This window comes from Pangasianodon hypophthalmus, chromosome 20, assembly GCF_027358585.1.
Source record: "Pangasianodon hypophthalmus isolate fPanHyp1 chromosome 20, fPanHyp1.pri, whole genome shotgun sequence".
In the NCBI taxonomy this organism is placed as follows: domain Eukaryota; kingdom Metazoa; phylum Chordata; class Actinopteri; order Siluriformes; family Pangasiidae; genus Pangasianodon; species Pangasianodon hypophthalmus.
Genome location: NC_069729.1, coordinates 19,136,073 through 19,163,905, shown reverse-complemented (window position 1 = coordinate 19,163,905; position 27,833 = coordinate 19,136,073). Strand labels below are relative to the sequence as shown.

General features: G+C 33.9%; 1 protein-coding gene across 1 annotated transcript in view; it reads left to right on the top strand.

The window, feature by feature from the left end:
• epha8 (eph receptor A8) overlaps positions 1 to 18,668 on the top strand; it is an 86,246-nt gene extending 67,578 nt beyond the window's left edge. Inside the window, exons 8-17 of the mRNA XM_026932866.3 lie at positions 3,088 to 3,193; positions 4,873 to 4,940; positions 5,105 to 5,230; positions 6,197 to 6,382; positions 7,270 to 7,331; positions 8,582 to 8,791; positions 9,573 to 9,722; positions 11,680 to 11,870; positions 12,433 to 12,588; positions 15,390 to 18,668. Of these exons, the coding sequence (XP_026788667.1) occupies positions 3,088 to 3,193; positions 4,873 to 4,940; positions 5,105 to 5,230; positions 6,197 to 6,382; positions 7,270 to 7,331; positions 8,582 to 8,791; positions 9,573 to 9,722; positions 11,680 to 11,870; positions 12,433 to 12,588; positions 15,390 to 15,504 (1,370 nt within the window). The 3' untranslated portion in view covers positions 15,505 to 18,668. The remainder of the gene's footprint in view (positions 1 to 3,087; positions 3,194 to 4,872; positions 4,941 to 5,104; positions 5,231 to 6,196; positions 6,383 to 7,269; positions 7,332 to 8,581; positions 8,792 to 9,572; positions 9,723 to 11,679; positions 11,871 to 12,432; positions 12,589 to 15,389) is intronic.
• Positions 18,669 to 27,833: the final 9,165 nt, after the last annotated feature.

Genomic DNA, 27,833 nt, shown 5'->3' with positions numbered 1-27,833 from the left:
AATAAACAAAAACCTAAACTCTACTCAGAATAGAATGCAGGACAACACAACAGAATAGAAAAGACTGCAATACAGTAGAATACAGTACCATAATAATACAATAATACAATACAACAAGATAGAATACAGCAAAATACAGAATACTGTACAATACAGCATAATAGAATATAACAAATAAAATGCAATAGAATAGAATACAAAAGAATTGGATAGCATCAATTACAACAAAATACAGTAGGATACTGTACAATACAACAGAATACAACCTAATGGAATTAGATAGAATACAACACAACAGAACTGATTAGAATACAGTAGAAAAGAATACAACACAATAGAATATAATATAATACAATACAGTACAATAAAATAAATGGTAAAATAATTGAATAGAATTTAATGTAATAAAATACAATACAATACAATTAAACAAAATACAGTAGAATAAAATACAACAGAATATAACACAACAGAAATGAAATAGAATAAAATACAATACACCTCAACAAAACTGAATGTAACAAAATACAGTAAAATCCAATAAAACAGAAAAAACCTAAACTCTATTCAGAATAGAACGCAACACAACAAAATAGAAATGAATACAGTACAGTAGAATACAGTACCATACAGCATAATAGAATACAGCAAAATACAGCAGAAGACTATACAATACAATCTAATAAAATATATCAGAATATAATAAAACAGAAATGATTAGCATAGAATACAACAACATACTGTAGAATAGTATGTAATAAAACAGAATATAAACTAATAAACTAAGACAACAGAATCGATTAGAATACAATAGAAAAGAATACAACACAACACAACACAATAGAATAGAATAGAATAGAATAGACTACAATAAATTATAAAAATAATCGAATAGAATTTAATGCAATAGAATTCATTAGAATTGAATGCAATGGAGCAAAATGGACTGCAATACAAAAAATAGATTACAGTAGAATAGAATACATCAAAATTGAATAGAATTAAATGCAATAGAATACAATACAATTAAACAAAAGACAATAGAATACAATACAATAGAATATAACACAACAGATATGCAATAGAATGCAGTAGAATAAAATACAATACACATCAATAAAATTGAATGCAATAAAATACAGTAAAATACAATATAACAGAAAAAACCTAAACTCTATTCAGAATAAAATGCAACACAACAAAATAGAAATGAATACAGTACAGTAGAATGCAATACCATACAACATAATAGAATACAGCTGAATGCAAGACAATTCAACAAAATAGAATATGGCAAAATACAGCATACAATACAACCTAATAGAATATATCAGAATATAATAAAAGAGAAATGAATAGCATAGAATACAACAAAATACTGTAGAATAGCATGTGATACAACACAACACAGTAGAATAGAATAGAATAGAATAGAATAGAATACACTACAATAAATTATAAAAATAATCGAATAGAATTGAATGCAACAGAATTCATTAGAACTGAATGCAATGGAGCAAAATGCACTGCAATACAAAAAATAGATTACGGTAGAATAGAGTACATCAAAATTGAATAGAATTTAATGCAATAGAATACAGTACAATACAATTGAACAAAATACAGTAGAATACAAAAGAATAAAACACAGCAGAATTGAAATAGAATGCAATAGAATAAAACGATTAGTTAAAAAGTTAAAAAGGTTACAAGACAACATAATCGATTAGAATACAATAGAAAAGAATACAACACAACACAACACTATAGAATAGAATAGAATAGAATAGACTACAATAAATTATAAAGTAATTGAATAGAATTTAATGCAACAGAATTCATTAGGATTGAATGGAGCAAAATGGACTGCAATACAAAAATAGATTACAGTAGAATAGAGTACATCAAAATTGAATAGAATTTAATGCAATAGAATACAATACAATACAATTAAACAAAATACAGTAGAATACAAAACAATAAAACACAGCAGAATTGAAATAGAATGCAATAGAATAAAATGATTAGTTAAAAAGTTAAAAAAAGGTTACAAGACAACATAATCGATTAGAATACAATAGAAAAGAATACAACACAACACTATAGAATAGAATAGAATAGAATAGAATAGAATACACTACAATAAATTATAAAATAATTGAATAGAATTTAAGGCAACAGAATTCATTAGAATTGACTGCAATGGAGCAAAATGCACTGCAATACTAAAAATAGATTACAGTAGAATAGAGTACATCAGAATTGAATAGAATTTAATACAATACAATAGAATACAATTAAACAAAATAAAATAAAACATACAGAATTGAGGTAGGATGCAATAGAATAAAAAGATTAGCTAAAAAGATTACAAGACAACAGCATCGATTAGAATACAATAGAAAAAAAATACAACACAACACAATACTGTAGAATAGAATGCAATAGAATTTTTTTATAATAAAACTGATGAAGGAGTCTTAAATTTTTGCCAGAATTAAGCAAGATGCTAAATGAATTCCACGAAGTCTAAGGAGAAGATAAATCTGAGCGGTTCCAGTCCAGTGCGCTGAGAGGAAGTATTATCACTGGATTTATTACTGAGATACAGTTATTCGGGCGATCTGGATTCTAAAGCTGTACTGATTTAGTGACACAGAAAACATCAATAAGTCATCATGTTGGACAGAACGGTTTGAGGAAGCGTTCAGAGCGGATTGATTGTGATTTTATTACAGGGTCACCTTGCACCGCATCCCGAGTGCACTCTTATAATCTCTTTGGTTATTGGTAGGTCATAAGAGATATCTGATATAACTGACCCTAAAAAAAGTTTTTAAAAAAACAGCTCATGTGTGTTCTCGGGAGGTTGAGCTGAACGGCGTGGTTGATCTTTTCATCGCTGTGAGATAAAGATATCTGAATATCTGACAGCTAAATATCACAGAACAGTTTGAGGTTGACTTGATTGAAAAAATGATTTGCTAATAATTTGCATACATATTATCATATATCTGATAAGTTTTTATCTTTCCTTTTGTATCCCTGTATTTCTGTATTTTGCATGACTTTTCTGTCATCTTCCAGCCCCCTTGCGTTACAACACTGTGACGATTATCTGGATCTCCATGGCGCTGGTGTCAGGGCTCATCACGTTTTTGGCTCTTATCATCTGCAGAAAACGGCAAGAGGAGTACTTTGAATTGTCTGCCTTTTCTTTTTTCTAATTTTTTCTTTTAAACTAGCACGTGATACAGGAAATGAGCATCTGTTGATTTGTTTTATAGCATGATCGATCAATACTCGTTGTTGTTATTTAGACTTAATATCTCATTATTTCAAAATAGCATGACATTATTATAAACTAAATATCTCATTATTCTAACTTAATAACTCAACAAGATATGATGTCATTACGTTATCTCGTTATTTCACATAACGTGTTATTTCTAGTTACTATCTGGTTATTTTGAGTTAATAACTTAATTTCTTGCTAATATCTTGTCAATATCTCATTATTTCAACGTTAAAAACTCATCATTTCATGATATGGTCATTATTTTGAGTTAATACCTCATTATTTCATTAGATTATGCCTTTATTTCAATGTAATACCTTGTTATTACAAGATAGTAGTACATTATTCTAAACAAAATATCTCATTATTTTGAATTAATAACTTGTTAATTCAAGATTTTATGTCATTATTCTAAATTATCTCATTATTTCATTAGATAATGTGGTCATTATTACTTAATATCTCATTTTTAACCTAATAATATGTCATTTCAAGTTATTATATGATTATTTTGACTGAACATCATGTTATTGTAAACAATTTTGTCATTATTTCAAGATAATACATTATTATTTTTACTTAATATCTCTATTTTTACTTAATATCTCATAAGTACTAGTTAATATCGTATAAGTTATTGCCGCATTATTACCATTATTTCATTGTATTATGTAATAATTTCTACTTAATGATCTCAATATTTCCAGATATTACATGGTTATTTCTGCTTAATGACTCCCAATTTTTAGTTAATAACGTCTTATTATCTCATTCTCATTGTTTCAAGATATGTCATTATTTGAGTTATCTTGTTATTTCATGATATAAAGCCATTGTTTTGTTATCAGCTCATTATTTTAAGATATAATTCCATTATTTTTAGTCAACTTGTTATTTCGAGATATTTCTTATTCCGAGTTATTTCATTATTTTGAGATATAACACCATCTTTTTATTTGAAGATGTTAGAGATCTTAACTCAGTATTTCAACATATTATGTTGTTATTTCTACTTAATACTGCAGTATTTCAACTTAATAACTATAACTTTCTAGTTAATATCTTGTTATTTTCACATATTATCTCTTTATGTAACATCATAACAATCACCCAGTAAGACTAATTTATTGAATATTACTTCAATCTTAATAATAACTAGTCAATGACAATTCTTATTCCATATGCTGTTTCCCAGATAAGTGATTTAAGTAAGAACTGATTTAAGTAAGTAAATCAGTTCACGTACACGTCTAATGATCAGTTTATAGTCCAAATCATGCAAATATGCATTCGTGTCATATCTGAAACAGCAGAAATGTGACAGAAATGAATCACTTGAATGGGCATGAACTACTCCTCAAGCAAGAGCAGGATAAAGATAGCGCAACTAGCGCAAGAGGGGATAAAGATATTTTATTATATTTCATTTCCACATAAAGGTATCACAGCATGAAATACGGGACAGAATGACAGAGAGAAGGGTATGAGAGAGGATACGTAAGGGTTTCTTGTCACATTACAAGAATTTACACCTTTTCCTGTGTTCTCAAAATTCTTCTTCAACTTTTCTCCAGACATTGTGGCTACAGCAAGGCTTTCCAGGATTCAGATGAGGAGAAGATGCATTACCAGAATGGCAATGGTAAATAAATAAATAAATAAATAAATAAATAAATAAATAAATTTTGGTTGCAAAGCCAATATCCAGCCCCGGCTGCTCCCTGGACGCTCCAGTGATTATTACTGTGATTGAAAACTGCTTTCATCCTGCAATATGTGACCAAATGCTAATTCTGTTTATTCTAGTATCATTTCCAGAAGCCAGATTTTATATTGATCCCCACACATACGAGGACCCATGCCAGGCTGTCCACGAGTTTGCCAGAGAAATTGAAGCTTCCCGGATCAAAATTGAGAAAATTATTGGTTCAGGTATGTTTGGACTGCGCAGCCTTGTGACAGTAAGTGCGTACTGAGATTTAAGACATTCGTATTACCATTTTTCAATGGAGTGAGTGTGAGGTGAATGTTAATGTGCTAATCAGACACATTACGAGACTCAATATGGACTCTTCTAAAACGTGTCACTCCTAATAACCCTATTCCGTATGATTTGGTTCAGTACGTTCAGGTGTACAGCCGGGTTCAAAAATCTTTTCTCAAAAACTGATACTTTTACTCAGTTACCATTTCTTATTTAATTATATATTATATATTAGAGACAAATACATTTAGCTGTGTGAAAAGTTTCTGAAGTATTAAATTAAAAATATGGAAATGGATTTCCTCTTCCATGGCATACAATTTAATGCAAAAGTTTACATACCCTTAGGGCAAAATAAAAGAAGAAAATAAATTTATTTATTTATTTATTTATTTATTTATTTATTTATTTATTTATTTATTTGGTGCTTTAGCTTTCACAGCTGTTATTATTACAAGAGCTTAAAAATAGTCAAACCGTTTAAGATATTAATAATGAAACAAATATAATTCTGTTTTCATCTTTCTCTCTAAATGGGATATATATATATATATATATTTTAAATTATTTTAAAATTTTCCAGGTTTTTTTTTTTTCATATTGACATCTGTGTAATAGAATTTCTTTCTTCCTTTTTCTCTTTTTTTTATTTTCACTTTTTGTTGCGCCACTTGGGTGCCCATTATACATTATTGTTGCTACTATTTTCAACTTTTTTTTTACTTTTACTAACAAAGAAGGATATAATCAATATTATTTAACTAAATATATTAGATTTTCATAATTAATGAAATTATAAAATATAGCTTTTGATAATTAACCTGAACTTTGGACCCTGCTGTAGTTCTTGAATCATATATAGTGTCACAAATGTCTGGAATAAAAGTAGAGCAGTGTAACTATCTGTGCTCCAGGAGAGTTTGGGGAAGTGTGTTACGGCCGTATGAGGCTGCCCGGGAAGCGGGACGTCCCTGTGGCCCTGAAGACTCTGAAGGTCGGCTACACTGAGAAACAGAGGCGAGATTTTCTGAGCGAAGCCAGCATCATGGCCCAGTTTGACCATCCCAATGTCATCCGTCTGGAGGGAGTGGTGACACGAAGTAAGCTTTCTAATCATGCAAGTCATTTATAAAGTCAACTTGACTCGCATTATAATCTCCAGGACATTTTACCACTCACCTTAACAACTTTTATAGCCTCTTAATTGTTAATCACACACAGGAAATTCCTAGCATTGTCTAGAAACCATTCAGATGAGTGGAAAAGAGTCTTTAACACAAAACTAGTCTAGTTATTTTAACTTAAGACCTGTGTTCATAAGGCTACATAAAACCTACGCTGTATATAAGCTCTTCACGGCATAATCAATCATTTTCTTGGAGTTGGAGTCAGGATGTCATGACGTTCATATGTAAATCACTTGGCTCAGGTTTGACGTCAAGTTCACCTAAAAACAGACAACTTTATAAACCTGACAGGTTCATGTCAGTTGTCAGGAAGAGCTAATGTAGGTGTAATGTAAACTTAAGAACATACACAGCCTTCAAATAAGGCTAGATGTGGAAGCTAAATAACTTTGAAGTACAAATATTGTCAAATTTCTGAATACCTGAATTAACATATATAGTTATGGTTATTTTTTCCAGAAAAGCACTTCCACATCTCATCAGTTACTGTGCTATGATAGGATAAAAATTAAATGAATAATAATTGTTCCTTTTAAAAAAAAAACTTTGAAGAAACATTTTGTTATATTATTCCCTGACACTTTCACATTTCCTCAGAAGACGTGTATATAAGGCTATACTCACTTTATCTGCAATATTATATTTTATAATTTTGTGCCGTACATGTTTAATTTTTATTATTCTGAATACTCTTGCTTGCACACTCTACTTTTTTGGGATCATTGTAAATCTGTGAATTTCTCTCTGGAATTAATAAAGTGATCTATCTATCTATCTATCTATCTATCTATCCTTCCCAGGTAAACCTGTAATGATCATTACTGAATACATGGAGAACGGCTCTCTCGATTCATTCTTAAGGGTGTGTAAACTTTAATGTCTCTATTTTAAGAAACTAGAAGTATATTTCACCAAAACTACACTCGACAAAGTGCTTATGGTCTTATGTAGCTTGTACATATTGATATAATGTATATAATTTATATTTTACATACGTTGAAATTCTGCTCTTAATTTAAATACATTGATCTATGAATGACTTTCTAGCCTTGGCATCTGCTACGTCAAGTAAGAAACTGTTTTACAATAAAAAAACAATCAGTCTGCCTAAAGTTGTCTAAAACCTCAGTCGGAATGAAATCTTTGCAAAAGTTTACTCCATTTTCCATCATTTTTGAAGGTATCCAGATTTTAAACATAAGAATAATTGTGGTTGAGACACCTGCAAAAGAGAGATATATTTCAGATCAGGAGTCTCAGGTCTGGAGTTTTCAGAATTACACAGTATATAGTGGAAAATATGAACATTTGAACATCTGATGGGTTTCCAAGGCCACCACACATCTAAGAAGAGTAAAATGGTAACCTGATCCCTAAATACAGCCTTAATCTTTGGTTTTGGGGTTTTTTATATCACTTGAGCTCTGTTAAGTACGACCCCGTGCTTAATTTGTGAAACAGGAGGTACTGGAACACTACCAGTGGGTCTTATAAAAGCACGTTTAAAAGCCCTTTAAAGAGCATAGCAATGTCAATGAAGAAAGACTTCCTTAGCTTACCTAATTATCCAAACTACTCCGCAATGAAGTCATGTAACAGTCTGCTCCCAATGACTTGATTTGCTCTGTGGCATTTCAACATCTTTTAGAAATCCAAAAATGTATATGTACGAGTAGGCTGTGATTTGTAGCTACCTATTGGTCATCATGGAAATGAGCTGATTTTATATTCAGAAGGTGACACAGAAAGAATGATCATTCATTATAATGATTTTATTATTATTATTACTTTATTTAATTCTGGAATGATCTGGCACAAATTAAGTACAGCTTAAGCTTACTTTAGCAGTTTCCATAGCATGGCTCAGCATACAGACAGGCAATGTGTTAGAATCCTGACAAAGAAGATCAGTATTGCAAAAGACTAGAACACAGGGATGATGGGAAAACTAGCAAACTGAGAATCCAGAAAATCCAGGACAAACAAGAGACATGGTGTGGAAGACTGTGCAACATGACAGGACTATAAATTACATGCACAAGGTGAGGACAGGTAAGGAAATAGGACCAGAAGTGGTGTTTCCATAACACCTTGATATATCTGTCCTTACAGAGACATGACGGTCAGTTCACCATCATTCAGCTGGTCGGGATCCTCCGAGGCATCGCTGCCGGCATGACGTATCTGTCGGATCTCGGCTACGTCCACCGGGACCTGGCTGCGAGGAACATCCTGGTCAACAGCAATCTGGTCTGCAAGGTTTCAGACTTTGGCCTGTCACGGGTGCTGGAGGACGACCCAGATGCAGCATACACAACCACTGTGAGTTACATTCAAAATAAAGAGTAGGATATTTATAACCGGTCATAATCGGTGTATAATGCAATGTCATAAGCTATTACAAGTCGTACATAGATTTGCATGCATGACACACTATAATGTAGGAAAACAAGACAACATCCAGGTTAAATAAGATATTATGGTAACACTTCCTATGGAGGCCATACTGTATGTACAATGGCCTATGAGAACATTCATAAAATGCATCCATAAGACATTATAGACTACATTATCATTATTTATGAAAAGGCATTAGAGGTTATTGCTATGTTTATTATGAATTTATAAATTAATTTTAAAAAGTGGGTTTAAGTATATATTTAAGGTTATAACACCATATATATATATATATATATATATATATATATATATATATATATATATATATATATATATATATATATATATATATATATCACCAATACCAAAGACTTCAGCCACCATTCACTTGTTAAAGAATAAAAATCAGGTCTTGTGATGCTCTATACAAAGATCAGCTCAGTTTCTTTGGTACTGGTGTTATAATGTGTTATGAGCACAACTTACAGTTCATGTTAGCAATTGATAATGCATCTTAAAAATAGTTATAAAGTGTGATACATTGTATAAATAATTATAATGATGTGTATAATGCTTTATAAATGCATTATAATGTGATATGAATGTGTTCGTAGCTCATTATAGATATGACCTGAAACTAATTATTATTCCATTTCAGTGAAATTAAACACACTTTATGAAACAGCAACTTTTTGCATGCCAGGGTGGAAAGATCCCGATCCGCTGGACGGCCCCCGAAGCCATCGCGTACCGCAAGTTCTCCTCGTCCAGCGACGTGTGGAGTTACGGAGTGGTGATGTGGGAGGTGATGTCCTATGGAGAGCGGCCATACTGGAACCTCACCAACAGAGATGTGGGTACCAGTCGTTAGAAATGTTACAAGGCTAGGATGTGATTTATACATGCTGCATTACCTAATCTTAACCATTTCCTTGATAAAATAAAATAAAATAAAATAAAATAAAATAAAATAAAATAAAATAAAATAAAATAAAATAAAATAAAATAAAATAAAATAAAATAAAATAAAATAAAATAAAATAAAAATAAGAACAATTATAGGAATTTGAGTAATTTTATTCATTGATGTGAACAACAACAAAAAATACTGGCATGGATATTGGCAATTTGACTCTGTTGATTTTCTTTTGTTGATCTACTTTATTAAAATAAACATGCTTAGTTAATTTCATTATCTGTCTAATAAAAACATTAAGGAGTGATAAATCTGTTGTAATAAAGCTGTGCTTCAGTACCAAGTAAATTAAATAAAAATTGAGTTAATTGAGTAATTTATAATTATAATTATCAATTATATTTCCCCACTTTAAAGCTGATGAAATCGAGGGTGTTTTGTTTAAGGATACTGTTGTATATTTGACCAGTATTGTGTATGTTATGTTTCTTTCCTACAGTAAATGCATATCAATCTATTTCTCCAATAGGCATGAAAAATTCAGTTATAAACATCATATATATTGAATTATTTTCAGATCATTTTGACCTCCAAACATTTTTCAAAGATTATTGTTTATACTGCTAATAAATGAGATGAACATTAAATTATATTGGGTAAGAATAAAATAAATGAAGAATAAAATAAAGAAGAGAGTATTATTCATTATATCTAATGTCCATCTTTTTAATAGCAATATAAATAATATTTATGGATTAAAAAAGTGGCTTACACATCAGCTGTGAATGGCTTATGAGCCTAGTATAAGATGATTGTGTTACAAATCATTGCTGAAATGAGAACAAAAAAGACACTAGTGTTGTTGTTTGTGTGTGCAAGTAATAAAGTCAGTACATTTATGAATAAAAATCTACACATGTACGAATTGCTTATGAACATGCTGTAAGCTGAGGTTATTATAAAGCATCACCAAAATGAGAACATAAGAGCGCTAGCGTGTCTTTTTGTCTGCAGGTAATAAAATCAGTTTATTTATGAATTAAAAGACCTACACATCTATGAATGCTTTATGAACATGTTATAAGGTGAGATTTTACAAAATGTTACCAAAAATAGAATGTATACTAGTGTATCAACTTGTGTTACCTGAACAAAAAACCAACACACTAGTACCCTTATGCTCTCATTTTGGAAACTGATGAACGGCTTATGAACATGTTATAACATGAGGTTATAAGCATTGCCAAAATGATAGCATGCAGGCAATGTCTCGTTGGTGTTTGTGCCAGCAGGTAATTCAGTTCAGACATCTATGAATGGCTTATGAACATTATAAGATGAGGTAATTGAATAGCAATGCTAAAATGGGGAGGGAACTTCTCATTTGTGTTGGTGTTTGTGTATACAGCTAGTCAGATTATTCATGAATAAAAATTCGTACACATCATTTATGAATGGTTTGTGAACACTGCTTGTGTAAGCTGACGTTATTACAAAGTGTTATCAGTGTGTTGGTGCTTGCATGTGCAGGTAATAAAATCAGTTTATTTACAAATTAAAAAGGATTACATATCTATGAATGCCATATGAAGATGTTATAAGCTGAGGTTATTGCAAAGCATTTCCAAAAAAAGAACATAAGATTACTAGTGTGTTGGTGTTTGCGGGTAATAAAGTCAGTTAAGAACAGGTTATAACATGAGATTATAAGCTTTACTACAATGATAACATATGAGTACTGGCTTGTTGGTGTTTGTGTGTACAGGTAATAAAATCAGTTTATTTATGAATTAAAGAGAATTAGGTACCTATGAATCAAGTACCTATGAATGGCTTGTGAACATTATAAGCTGAAAACATAAGGGTACTAGCATGTTGGTGTTTGTGTGTGCAGGTAATAAAGTCAGTAGAAGAAGGCTACAGGCTTCCAGCGCCGATGGGCTGCCCCGCTGCTCTCCACACACTCATGCTGGACTGCTGGCAGAAGGAGCGCAGCGAACGGCCCAGGTTCTGCCAGATCGTCACGGTCCTGGACAAGCTTATCCGCAACCCAGAGAACCTCAAGTCAATGGCCACATTGTGCAGGTAGAGAGCCGGCAATCGATACACAGGCTTTTTTTTTTTGCAGGGATTTGCTCAACAAATGCACTCTGTTTGTGACAGATATGATCCCTTATTGAAGGCACACAAAGTTGTGGTGAGAAAGTTTTCTGCTCAATGCCTGGGAATAACCCGACTTGTCTTAAGAACGAGGGTCTCAGACACCGCGTGTACATTTTCCAATAAACCCGTCTCAAATAGATGTGTTCTGTGTTAAATAAAAAGGGCTCTGCTCTATATTGACATTGATCCGTACCGAATCAAAAAGACTCATAGAGGGTTTGAGCTAGAGCCAGGCGTCCTGCAATTGGACTTGTATAAATTGCTCATGCGCCAGAGGGTCGGTGATGCATATCATGATGGGGAGCAAAGTGACGACGCGGGAGGATTTCATCCCTACATTAATCTACCCAAAACCAGCCATTTTTTTCCACAATCAGGTCTTACCTCCTGCACTTCTCCATCATTTCATCTTGTATTGATTTTCTGCCTGAGCTGGTTGAATTTCAAAGCTTTCCCTCATTCCCTACTTCTCTCTCTCTTTCAGACTGAACAGCCCATTGATGAACAGAAGCATTCCTGATTTCACAACCTGCAGATCAGTGAACGACTGGCTGGACACCATCAAGATGGGCCGCTACAAAAACCACTTTGCGGCAGGAGGTTATCACACACTCGGTCACGTGATGAGCATGAATCAACAGTAAGTTATAACCGCGCATATATGCAAACACGTCAAGTCCGCACCGCACCACTGTGTGCTGGAAAGTCGTTATTTTTCTATATGAATAAGCAGATGGAAACGAAATGGAAGAAATAATGAGAGTAACCCATCACACGAATCCTATATACATCATAATATAAATGGATTTAAATGCATGATGGATTGTAATAAATAGCATCATTATAAACAAGTACTCACTTATGTGTAGGTCTTAAGATTTTTATTAAGAAGTTAAGAAGTTTTATTTGTTGCAATTTTCTACTTTGAACATATTTTTAAGTTATGATGCATTCATAAGGCATTATACATGCTGTTATAATTAACAGTGAAAAAGCATTACACTTTATAGCTATCTTTACATCATGTTACCATGATGCATTATAAGGAGCGTTCACAACACATTATATCCGCAAGCCCCACATGGAACAGTGCATCATGAGATAGATATAATAGTGACATAGTGTGTTATGAACACTATCATGCATCATGGTAACAAGTCATAATGCATTTTAAGATACGTAGCTAGAAAGACTAATGCATTTCCATTAATAATCATACAGTGTGTGTAATACCCTATTAATGCATTATAACATGATATGAATGTGTTCATAGTTTATTATAGACCTGTCTTGATTTTTTTGTAACACTTTCTTTGACGGTCATAGTTATAACGAACTATGAACACATTCATATCATGTTATAAAGCATTCATAGGGTATTATACACACATGCTATAATTATTTATAAAAATGCATTACACTTTATAGTAATATATATTATGCATTATGAATTGTTAACATAATGAATAGTAAGTAGTGCTTAAAACACATTATAACACCATTACCAAAGAAACCAAGCCGTTATAAAACTAGGGCCGAATTTCTTTGGTATTGATATATTGTGTTATAAACAGTGCTTATAATGCATTCTGTTATCAATTTAAAAATGCATTATAAACATTGCTATAACTGTAATACCTTTTCGTAAATAATTATACCAATGTGAATAGTGCCTTATGAATGCATTATAACAGCAAATGAATGTGTTCATTGGTGAATTTACAAACTAGGGCTGAATTTCTTTGGTGTTATAATGCATTATAAACAATACCTAAAATATATTCTGTCAACAATTTACAGATAACCATTGCTATAAACTGTAATGCCTTTTCATAAATAATTAACCAATGTGTATAATGCTTTAAGAATGCATTCTAACATGTTATGAATGTGTTCATAGGTTCATTATGTTTATGGCCTTCATAGAAAGTGTTACCAGCAAAACTTTAAATTCTTTTGAATTAGAGTGCATTATTACAGTAATACATAAATTAAGTATAATAAACTAAGCAAAAAAAAAATGCATGTGATTTAAACTGTCATGGCAACAAAGATTTATTTTTAACCTCAACTCAGCACAAGAGAAATTTTCCCAGTACTGCAAATCGCAGATCCACTATCGGCTGAAAGATCAGACAGAATTTATTTATGATTCCTTCGCGAGTTCACAAGAAGGTCAAGCTTTAAAAAAAAGGAAAATTGCAGAAACATTCTTGCAGAATGTTTTCCATCCAGCTTGTTGTAATGTTGGGAGGGGAAAAAAAGCTAGAAACGTTTGCATATTAATGAAGTGAAAATGTAATAATGTTAAAAATACAGTTAACAAGCAGAGGTAAAGCTGTAACATTACGTTTTCCACCAAGTGTTCAGCAGAGGAGTTTGCACTTTTACAGTTTCTCTATAACAAGCTTTTTTTTTTACTTATTAATCCTATTAACTTCAAGAGAGAGAAAAAAGGAGGCTGGTGACTATAAACATATAAAAAGTAGTCCTTTAATAAATTAAATATTGCTATTGTTGGCAAATTGTTGGCTGTGATCTAAGAAGAATAAAACACTGTCATTGGAAAACAATCGACTTGGCTTAGTCATGACAGAGGAGTGGACTAAGAACTTACAAGAACGATCTGAAGGGTTTAGGTTTCTTACATTTTACACCATTTTGAGACCATTAAAGTGAAAATACTGTATATTCATCATGACTGTTTAGCCTGTTAGCTAGCTGGATTACAGTTACAGTGGATGCAACATTAGCTTAGCACATGAAGCGTAGCCAAAGTTACATTTCCCCCACATTTGAATTAGCCTGCTACTAAACTAGTATATAATTATAATTGCACTTGTTCTAATACATTATCATTTATTTAGTAAAAACTAAGTAACAGGTACGGCAGACACTCGTATAATCTATGTCTAATAATAAATGGATGAAAAATGTGTTAGTTAACAAAGAAGAATGTGTAATCATTGATGTTCTGTAAGGAGGTGTTTATGGAAGGAGTCTCCAGTGTCAGCAGTAAAACTGTTCTGTAACAGGACATTAAACACTTCGGGACGTAGTGTTATAGCAGAATAATCAACTTTAGGATAGCTTTAACAGTAGCTCTTTCCCATAGCAGCATCTATAAAGGGTTTAGTTCGTTACTTATGCTATGACAGTTGTCATTAAGTGCATATAACATTAGTCATAAAACAATTCTAACTCTGAAAACACTGTAAAATTCTATTGTGTGATATAAGCTATAATGATAAACGTTTTGTCATATACGGCGATTCGTGATATGATATAGCCGTACAACATGTTTATGACACGTTATGATATTTTATAATGCAATATAGCACTCCCACATTCACATTAGTTTATTCGAATTGTTTCTTTAGTATGAAATCTCCAATCCCCTAAGTTTTGCTAATTTGGATTCTCTCTCACGTCTCCTCACAGTGACATTCAGAAGCTGGGGGTCACGCTGATGGGTCATCAGAAGAAGATCATGACCAGCGTCCAGGTGATGCGAGCGCAGGTGTTAAACCAGAGCGTGCCGTCGGTGCACGTATAATCACCTGCTGTGTCAATATAAATACATAATCATCTGATCTGTGTTTTCGGGTCGTGTGTTACGAACTCTTAAAGACTCTCCTCTAGAAAGAGAACTTCAAGAGGACTCTGAACTCCAAGGGTTTCCTCCTCGGCACTGGATTTTTTTTTTACAGGAAAATCCCTGCATTCTTTCTCCAATCTCTTGGACCTTTTTTGTTTGTTTCTTCTTTCGCTAAATGGATGGCCTGCCTCAAGGACCACAGATAATTTAAATATTGGTGTATATAAAGGAAGATTTTATGAATGTCTCTGATGTATAGGTGAGAACGGGAGCACTTCACAACCTAATCAGCGTTAATGATACAGTGAGTGTTTCTAAATGTTGACAATTTAAAAAAAAAAAAAACAGGCTGAGAAGAAGCGAGGTATATAGAATAAGTCCTAAGCATATAAGCTATAATCTAAGAGCCGTTATCTGGTTTCTCAGCAAAGCTGCATATCGCACATGGAAAAATGATGAATTGAAAATGATGAATGAATTAGTCACAAAATTAGTACCAATTTGCATAACAAAGGAAATGAAAGTGATATGTAATCAAATGTCAAAATAATTATTGATGCCAGTAGAAAGCTAGGGGGAAAAATTTTCTTTTTTTTTTTCCCCGCTTTTTTAATACTTTATAAACCATATAAAATATGTTCTGCATCCCTTTAACATTGATATCTTTGGCTTTTCATGGACTAATTAATTATGTGCATACTGTATCAGCCACTTAAAGGTCATTTGTGACGTTTTTTTCAGCCTGTCAGTGAGCGCGCTGAACGAGCTTTAGTTTCTGTCTGCTGATTCAAAAGAATAGGAGACTGCTCGACTAGAACGTTCCTCAAATAAATGTGAAGCTCATCGATTTGTGCCGCTACATTTCACCTATTAAACTATGATTCAGACCACAGCGTTAAACAAGAGTCCATATTTTACTAATAATCTACTTTCAAGTGAAGTGATGTGGTAAATAATATGGTAATAAAATAATATATCTTAATAAATACTACAAAATTTGCACGACAGTTGCAAGAAAAGACGCCAAGGTTACAGTTAGGCTTAGGGGCAGGGATACTCATCACTTTTCTTACAACTTAATTTGTATGAAATCAAATAAAATTTCCATCACTTGTACAAATTTTTTCATGAGAAATCTATCCATGAAGTTCATATTCACAAAGTTTTACCTCTGTGCTGATGATGTTGTGTAAGTTCAGTTGCAAGATGTAAGCACTTTCATAAAAACCCTAATAATGCCCATAAAAACTCCAATAAAGTACTAGAATTAATTAATTGATTAACATTGATATTGATATTTTCAATAAATACCAATCAGTAAAATGTAAAAAGAAAAAATTTAGTAAAAATTGTTTATAGTTTAAAATGTATTGCCTGTGATATACTTGTAATATAGTTTATTTTTCTACAGTATAGACAGGGAATATTTAAGTCCACACTTATAATGAAATGTGTAATTAAATTTAAACTGATGTTACTGTAAAAAAGTATTTTAATAACTTTTAAAAGTGGAAATGAGAAGAATAGTTATACTGCGCACACGTCGACAGCCATTTTTCTCCTCGCAGCCCTCAAATTGGTGACTAACTTGTTTCATGTACTTTCCATAACATTAAACGTAACTACAAATGGATAAAAAAGTATGACTTCATTCTTTAATAAATAAACACTGGCAAATTGCTGCGGTATAATAGGAATAAACCATTTCAGGATGTGCTGTTGTAGGAAAGGAATCAACTTCGGGGTGGTGATGATACGTCTGCTTCATCACACCACCACATCGTTTATTAGTTACCTATAACAGCACAGCCCCAAGTATAGTATTAAGGAATGTATACATAAGGAATAACACACGACACACTGTGTAGATATGTGAATATATTGCACTCCAGGGTGGAATGGGGTGCATTTTTTTCTTATAACATCATGTCTGTAGTGTGTTATTCCACTTACACCACAATGATTCTTCCAATGATCACAATGTTTAATTTATTAATAAATGACACATTGTGAATTTTAATGGTTTATATGTTAAATGTTGGGAAACGTCCGAGAAACAAGTTCCTGTTCTCACTTACATTATAGCTGCAATAAAACAGCTGTTCCCTCACCAGCGCCCCCCTCCCCCCCCCCCTCTCTCTGTCTCTCTCTCTCTCTCTCTCTCTCTCTCTCTCTCTCTCTCTCTGGTGAGGGACTGGTGAGGGAACGGCCATTTCTCCTAAACTCCTCTGCCCTGAAGACTTTCCTGAGCTGGAATCTTTGACTGTTACTAAGCACTTTGTAAGAAACTCCTTCCATAAATGTTAAATAAATGTCTCCTAACAAAAGTTTCACCACATCAATGATTATACAGTACATTTTTCTTTGTTGAACGACAACATGTTTTTTTTAATGCATTTTTTTATTACTAGTCTTAGATTATGTGGAGCGTCCACTGCACAAGTCCCTGTGAATGAGATAATGTGAGATAACAATAACATATCAGAACAAACTCATTAATATAATATAAAAATAATATAATAATATAAACCTGCCTTTCATGTTACAGCAGGAACAGCATGCACACCTCCCGACCAATCAGAATCGAGCATTCAGTATCGAGTGCACTACAAGTGCACTGTGCTATTACAATAATATTTAAGGATAATAATATTAAATAATATTTAAATGATATTTAAGGAATAAAACAGCATGTGTCATGCTGTTGTAGGAAAATAATCAAAGACAGAGTGGAGGGAAAGTTAAAAACCAGAAGGATTGTTTTATTCATTAAATATTATAGTACTTTATTGGAGGTATAAAAGGCATTATTTGATTTTATAAAAATGAAAAAATGATTGGGGAAATCACAAAGAATTACATATTAACAGGTTTATAAACACTTATTAATTAAATTTGAATCATTTAGCGGCATTGTGAACGGATCGAATGCAGGGTATTTTCATGTGCATCATCAGGGTTGTTGCAATAAGGTGTTAAACTGGACAACAGAAAGGGATTGATGGGGTCTTGTGAATCATTCACCTGTACATAAGGATAAAAAAATAAATATAAAAATGTTCTTTCTGTACTTTTTCAAAGAGCAATACTCTCCTGTATGCACCAGTGAGTGCGAATAAAGTTCAAACACTGCCATCAGTGGTCTCGCAGTGACTTTATGGATCAGTGTGTGTGTCTTCATCATTATCATCATCATCCTCACCCATGTCACCACCATGATAATGCAACACAGGAAGATGCCACCGGCATCCACGGTGTCCCACTTCCAATTTTCAGCTGTCTGTGTTCCTCCCTGAGGCCAGACTGGGCCAACATATCATCTTCTGTCTGCAAACTTCTCTCATCTGTGTATCGTAATTGACCTGGGCATGAAGCTGGAAACACAGCAATTACTTACTACAGCAGCAGAACCAGCAGAACTGGAAGAACAAGCAGAAGTGACAGAACAAGCAGAATCTGGCAGAACCAGCAGAACCAGCAGAACTGGAAGAACAAGCAGAAGTGACAGAACAAGCAGAATCTGGCAGAACCAGCAGAACTGGCAGAACTGGAAGAACCAGCAGAACTGACAGAACAAGCAGAACTGTCAGAACCTGCGGAACTGGCAGAACCAACAGAACTGGCAGAACTGGAAGAACCAGCAGAACTGACAGAACCAGCAGAACTGGCAGAACCAGCAGAACTGGCAGAACTGACAGAACCAACAGAACTGGCAGAACCAACAGAACTGGCAGAACTGACAGAACCAGCAGAACTGGAAGAACCAGCAGAAGAGACAGGACCAGCAGAACTGACAGAACCTGCAGAACTGACAGAACCAGCAGAACTGGAAGAACCAGCAGAAGAGACAGAACCAGCAGAACTGACAGAACCAGCAGAACCAGCAGAACCAGCAGAATTGGCAGAACCAGCAGAACCGGACCTGTAAACTAGACACACTTGTACGCCGAGCATTACATCACTTAAAAAGGAAAGATTTGAATTAATGCATGCCCTTAGTTTAAATTCCTCACAGTTCAGTTGAACGAGACTGTGGAAATGTAAGAGGACGATTATACGATCCCTTACAAAAAAAAGTCACAAGCATTTTACATATTTACATGTTATGTTTCACACATTTTTTACAGTTTGTGCATGTGCAAACTTTTAATATATTTCAAGTGTGATTTTTTTTTTAACATTTTCATTTTATTTCATTATTCATTTCAATATTGTCATCATTTTTACACGTAATTAATTTCAACATTATATGAAATTATATAATTTCATAATTCATTTCTTTTCATATTTTTCACACAACTCCTATATTTTCACATGATTCAGTTTTCATATGATTAATTTTACACATGTTTTTTTTTATATCTAATTAATTTTTCACTTGTGATTCTTTTATACGATTCATTTATTTTTGATGAGATTTTTACAATTTATTTATTTTTCACATTGGTTTTTTACATGATTTCCTGTTAATTTTCTTTTTACACATAATTCATTTATTTTTGTGAGATTTTTGTTTACATGATTCATATATTTTCACGTGATTCTTTGGATCGATTAATTTATTTTCACATATGATTTTTACACATGACTCATTTATGTTCATATGACTTTTTTACGATTCATGTATTTTTCACATGTGACCTACATAATTCATCAAAATTTTAATTACATTTCATATTCATATTCTCACATGAATGCAGTGACATTCAGAGGATAAAGCAACAGCAAACAAAAGCCACTCAAACTTTATTTGATATGCACAATACACAGTTTTATAAATGCACATATGAATTATGTATTCATGAGGCACTGGCATGGCTGTGCATATACAGCATATATATTATGCATCCGGTCCATGGTGTTAAATATTAACTAGATAGACATGGATAGACAAAATGATTAAGAGATTAATAAATAAATATATACACTCGCCGTCCACTTCATTAGGAACACCTGCACTCCTGCTCATTCATTCAATTATCCAGTCAGCCAATCGGCAGGTAAATGCATAAACTCATGCAGATACAGCTCAAGAGTTTCAGCTAATGCTCACATCAAATATCAGAAAGGAGGAAAAAATGTGACCTCAGTGACTCTGACCGTGTCCAAGATGTGCAGACTTGATTATTTAATAAAAATGTGACGTGTATCAACAATACTATTTCTCCTCATTTCACTGAATTTTTATGTTATAACAAAATTCCTGTAGCTGACACTCAAGGATGCTTCTACTCAGCTGAATAAGCAAAATAAAAAAGTAGTAAAAAACAATTTTTTAAAAAAAAGGATGTGCACTGTTCCTGACCCTGTACAACACGAATAAGGATTTCCCTTCCCTCAGAGCAAAACTGTATGACTTAGCCTGGTAACATAAGCCTGACTGTTTAGTAATTCAGTCAGTCTCTCATCAGCATATATGCAAATCAGCTTCGTATCTATGCATGGCCTTCCCTTTTCTATCATCCACATGCTCCTGGCTCCTTATTTCCCCTCCCGACTTTCCCTTTGATGTTATTAAGCAAAGTCTGTCACTGATGATCCGTATTTGCATGCAGGTCCTGCTTGGCAAATTAATAAGGCCCTTGAGATATCCACTAGACAGAGAAGAAATTAAGCACTCTTCCTTTTCAGGGAACGGAAAACAAATGTGGCGGGTCATGCTGAATCAGGGGGTCTCGTCGCTCTGGTTAGTCACACAGCAGCATGACCGCAGATTCAACTTCACGGAGCTTATTACAAAAAGAGATTTAGCACAATGGGGCTGAAAAACGATGCGTCGACTCTGTGCGAGCTTTACGGAGGGCTTTTCGGAGAGACCGTTCCGCAAATCACAAATAACACGTACGAAATCGCTACGAATCTATATGCTTACTCTATAAATTAGCAGTATGTTTACAAATTTAAGAAATATTTCCAACATTTCACTTGGGCTTCAAAATTAGACAACAGAACATCCAGCTATCTTTATGTAAGACTTAAAGAATGTCATGCTGCTATAGGAAAATAATCAACAGCAGGATGTTGTGATCAAGCGGCATTACTGTTACAAACCCAACGTTAATTATTTTCCTACAACAGCATGTCAAGAAGTGTTTGATTGCTCTTATACCACAGTAATTGACCAACTGTTACTGTCCACTATGTGTTATGATGCTAGGTTGCCATCCTGAAGTTGATTATTTTCCTATAAGAGTACATCCCAAAGTGTTTTATTCCTCTTTTCTCTAGAAGTTTATTAGACAAAAAAAAAAAAAAAGTATGTTACTGAGAAATCACAAAAACTCCTCTGTCCTGAAGATGTCGGAAAACTATGGAAAATTAGTGAGTATCTTCTGATCAATCAGATTTGAGAATTGTGTGGTATAAGCTCATTTAAATGAATTCCGTGTCACAAAATTCAATTTCACGATTCACAAAACTAATTCTTTTACATTAAATTAGTTTCACAACTCAAAACAAATTTTCAGTGGCTGACTAATGAATTCTGTGGTGCAAAACAAATGTTATGGCTTTAATTTTGTGTTCAATAAAATAACTTTTCTTAATACTTTCTTTGAATCTTTTTTCTTTCTGTAGAAATTTTTGGTAAGAATTGGGTCACCACTAAATAGAGAAATATGAATGAATTAACTGCAAGACAAACGTTAATAAGGACCTCCACTCGAGTGAATGTCACACAGTATTGGTTAGGTGACTGTCCAACACTGGCAGACAATTAGATTAGCATAGCTAAGTAGATTAGCATTAACTGGTGTCTGAACCCGATACAGTGGTCACTCGGTCTGAAATAAATTTCCCTCAGGAACAAAAAAATTCCATAGTGGTGCTAGCCTCTCGCTAACCTTTCTTAAGAATAGGATTAGCATGTCATAATTCATAACAATGGCAAAACTCTTCAGTTGATAAGGAGTTGCTCATAAGTAATTTAATGTATTTCTCGCTCTCTGCATTTTGGTGCCATCCAACAAAGACAGGATCTTGCACAGGAAGTGTAGATGCTACGAGAACAAGCTGTAGACTTTTAAACATCATCATTCAAATCGAAGCTCAATATAATCAGAGCTAAATGATAACTTTCCAAACTCGCATGACTTTCATGACAAACCCAAACTGCACCACTGTCACAGACAAATTTTGTAAAAAATTTTTAGTAATTATTAAATTAACTGAAGCATTTGACAGGTTTTGGCTGTAACAATCCAGAAACAACATTCCTGCAATGTTCTTAAAACATCTGCCATAATTCAGATTATGCAAATGATCAGCATAAAGTTCACTCCTCTGAGGTTGCCAGATTGCCAGATTGGGGTTTTAAATAGTGTTTGGTCCACTGCCTTTAAACACAAGCACTCATCTTTAAGCCCTTCATGATGCAACACAAAAGTGAAAAACAATTTAAAAATGCGAAATAACAAAGACTAATACACTATATTGTTTGTGGACATCTGACCAATCACGCCCATATGTCCTTTTTGAACATACTACTTCATAAAGTGGTTATAGTGTTATTAAAACACCCAGGAAACAAGACCTGTAAAGCCTTCTGCCCATTTAACATTTCTATCAGCTGTGATGCTGCAGCTGCTGTTGTGAAAGTTTGCATTAGCATGAGCAAGTGCCGAATCATCAGTTGATTAGCTGCAATGTTCGAGATGTCTTACGTGTTTACTTTTTAAGTGACCTTGAAGAGCACGGCGTGACTTTAACACGTTCATCAAACTAAAACTAAGTGAATGCAAACCTTACAAATGATCCTGGGATGTTTACGCAAATTAGCCCGGCATACGTAAATGGTCCTGTTATGCAAATACAATCAAAAAAATATGTTTCAGCAATTATATTTGCATCATGTGCCCTTGCTCGATGTGTGTCTTTAAACTGTCTGGAAGGCTGGATCTCCTCTGATATCTCTGTATGTCCGGCAGGCAGGAAAGCAAGAAGGCAGCCCGTGGGAGTCAGGACTGTGTGATAGCACTTTCAAAATGATAGTTTAGCCCAGGAGAGCACTTGACATGCAATCTTTCTCCACCCTCACATCAGAGCAAAGCAAAGCACAAGCAGTAGGGTAAACACCAAAGCCCAGGGCACACGGCAAGACCAACAGAGAGCACCATGAAAAGGAGGGGAAGGCAAAGCTTTCAGCGCTGTATTCATCACACGTTAGAACGGCAAGAGTGCTGCACAATTACCGCTCTGTCCATCAACAACACGCTCAAGCTCCAGGGCCTCAATTCTCCTCAAACGTCCGTGTTTATTCTCCTCCTCCCCCCTATCCTGGCATTCATACCCGACAGCTGCAAATAGACACAAGATAATGTATTGGTGGTTGAATAAAAAAATACCTCGCCAAGGGAAACAAATGAACAAGCATCGTCTATTTGTTTGCTCATCAAAGGTCCAATTCGGCCATGTCTCATTAATGTTTGTCAAGCTTCAGGTCAAGATTTGATAAGACAGCTGGATGACCTTACCCAGACGTAATCTGATATGATGGATCTGATCCGCAACCTTGACTGCGTGTATAACACGTCCACAAACATGCACTCTTTCAAAATGACAGCTATCTCAGGCCTGAAATAAACTTCTCAAATCACAGAATTGAAGGAGGTTCTTAGTTTTATGCATGCTGTCCATCAAACAAAAGGTGGTGGGGCGGTGAACACCCGAAAGAGTGAATGTTCTAAATATATTTCAGATCCCATAAATTCTGCTCCAGTTTGAAAAGATTTGCGATTAATTTACAAAATAATTCAGTGACAAAATGAACACACAAAATTACTTTAGCACGAGAGAATGAATTCATTATTCAGTTATTGAGTAAAATTTCTTTCCTTCATGTCACAGAAATAAGTAAGAAATAAAACACTTCAGGACGTACTGTTACCAACCCTGAAGTTGATTATTTTCCTATCACAGCATATCCTGGAGTGTTGTATTCCTTTTATATCACAGCAATTTGCCAATGATTACAATTTAATAAAAAAAAAAAAAGACACATCACACTTTTTATGACATATGTATTTATATTTACATGTAATTTTTGGTCTACAGCCACAAAACAAGATAGTTTCTTTTTTACTTATGTTATAGCAACTATAAACAGACGTTCCCTCATTATCTTATTTTTTCTCCCCTCTGCTGAAGTTAATAAGACCAAAAATGAAAGCATAAATTCCTCTGTCCTGAGGATGTCAGAAAACTTAAAGCTACGTTGCTACCTTTGACTGTTACAAAGAGCTGACACCGGAGACTCTTTCCATAAATGTTAAATTAACATCTCCTTACAGAAAACTTCACCATATCATTGATTATACGTGTTTAAAACTCCATTTTTGTGGCGTTCACCATGAACACCTTCTGACCAATCAGAATAGAGAATTCAACTGCACTGTGGTATAAATTTTCAATTACAAAATTAATTCCATGTCAAAAATTCCATTAATTTTGTTAAGCAAGATGTACAATGAATGTTTGAGACCAAACAAATGAAAAACAAACCATTATGGATGGGCATTTTGTAGCATCAAATTGTCTACAGAGTGCTACAGAATGTATTTGAGGCCACATATTGGTGTATTTGTAGACCAATGAAAATGTTTTCCACAAAAAGTATCCTCTTTCATCCTCTAACTGAGAATTTGATTCACTCTTGGACTTCAAATGACTTCAAAAATGTTTTTTTGTTGTTGGTTCAGTGCATGAAATGAAAAGGGTGAATGAAATTCTCATTTCGAGGATGAAAGAAGCTACACAAAGAATTGAATTTATACAGACAGGTGGATTAGAGAAAAAAATAAAAGCATAAAGCGTGTTAGTAAGGTATTGGGCCACCACAAAACACCAGCACAGCTTCAAGCTCTGGAAGTGGAGCGATGAACACCATTCTTGATGACTAAAACCCTGTCTAAACATTGATCCAAAATTCCTAAGTGTTCAATTGTGTTAAGATGTGGTGAGTGTTAAGGTCAAAGCATTTGATGATGATTTGCATCATTTACATCCTCATCAAACCATTCAGTGAGCCCTTGGCCCCTGTGGATTGGGGCGGGGTCATCCTGGAAGAGACCACACCCATCAGGATAGAAAGGTTTCATCATAGGATAAAGGGGAGAGTTTTCTTGGTTCACCCTCCTTGTGTTTCGCAGTCAGGTGTATGGTTTGTGTGTCAGTTTAGTAGTCATCTTTTGTTCTGCTTCTGTTCTGTTTGGAACCAATTAAACCATTTAACTTTTAGAAGATGTGTACTTTATACAGTGTTTAAGCTCTCGCATGAAATCAAGACTTAAAACAAAGGAATACAGTAGAAACTATAGTAGCTGGCGTAAGTTTACACCTGATGCGGTAGCATATTTTAAACCAGACATGAGGTAATAATTTGAGATTATTAGACTGAGGTAGTGTAGTGTAGTGTATGTTTTCTATATATAATCCAAATGTCAATATTAAATCAAGGGTGTGTCCGGCCATAATGAGTGGGTCCTGATTAATCTCTGCTGAATCTACTGAACCGTTACCAAAGAGAAATACAAAAGGCTTGACTAAACAAGTAGATTTTTAGCCTAGACTTGAGACTGTGCCTGAATCCTGAACACTAATTAGAAGACTGTTACATAACTGTGGGGCTTTGTAACAAAGCTCTGCCCCTGCTGTAGCCTTCACTGTTCTAGGTACCAGCAAAGAGCCTGCACCTTTTGATCGAAGCAGACATGGCAGATTATAAAGTTCACTCAGGTACTAAGGCATGACAACTTTCAGTGCTTTATAGGTCATTAGTAGTATTTTATAATCAATGCAAAATTTTACTAGGGGTAAATGCAGTGTGGATAAGATAGGGGAGATGTAGTCATATCTTCTGGCTGAAGTAAGGACCCTGGCTGCTGCATTGTGGACTAACTGGAGCATGTTTATGCACCTACTGGAAAATCCAGTTCAATCTAGAGATAAAAAAAGCATGAACTTGTTTTTCTGCATCATGTAGTGACATTACATTTCTTATCTTGGCAATATTTCTGAAATGAAAAAGGTTGTCCTAGTAATATTATCTACATGACCTTCAAATGAGAGACTATAGTCAATAATCACACCAAGGTCTTTTACTGCTGCACGTGATGTAACTTAAAGGCCATCCTAAGTTCCTATCAAATCAGAGAGCTTACTTCGAGCTGCCTGTGGTCCTAGTAGATGTATTCTGTTTTGTCAGAATTAAGTAGGAGGAAGTTACTCAGCATCCAGTGTCTAATGTCTCTTACACATTTCTCAACTTTATTAAGCTGGTGTTGTTTATCTAGCAGGGTGTCATCAGCATAACAGTGGAAGCTAATACCATGTTTACAAATAATTGTACCCAGAGTTAGCACACAAAGAGAAAAAAGCAGTGGGCCTAAAAAAAACCCTTGTGGAACACCAAACTTTACTTTGGTATGCATAGAGAAGTCAGCATTTACGATAACGATAACGATAACAATCAGTCAAATAAGACCAGGGCCAGGAGAGGGCCATTCCCTTAATTCCAAAAACATCTTTAGTCTACATAGAAGAATATTATGATTAATGATATCAAAATCTGCACTAAGGTTAAATACCACAAGCAAGGAGACACAACCCCGACTCGAGGCCAGTAGATGGTCATTTACCACTTTAACCAGTGCAAAGGGGAGGTTTGATATTGGCCTATTGTCGGGCCGCTGACAGGGGTCAAGATCAGGTTTTTTTAATCACAGGTTAGAGAACTGTTGTGAAAAAATATTTTGTAATAGAATAGCCTTTAAAATAAAGTGAACGCACATACAAATCGAGTTCAAAAACCACACCCCCTACTATGTAATCAGTTCAAGTAAACATTACACTTTTTTCTAGTTTTTTGAGCAAAACAATATTAGATTTAATCCAGTTTAAAGTATGTAAAATATACATTATTAGTTTTAGCCACATATTTGCATTAATTAATTTAGTACAGAACTTAAAGCATTTAAGTAATTCTAATGATTTGCTTTTCTGTATAAAAAATCACAGCTTTGTTTTTGTCATATTTACTGAATCACTGAATAATTGTTTTGTGTGTATGGAATTTGATGCTCCTCAACTAAAGAGCCATTTCCATTAAAACTATCATGTTCTCTTATTTATGACTTTTTCATGTCCTCAAACTATAGTGGTAATTATGTAGATGGCCCGTGTATGGTACGTTCTTTCATTTTTCACTTAAAAATTTTTAAAAATACACGCAAACTAGACATTCAAAACAGTGGAAAATAATAAATATTGCAGAAAGCTCTCATATTTCTCCT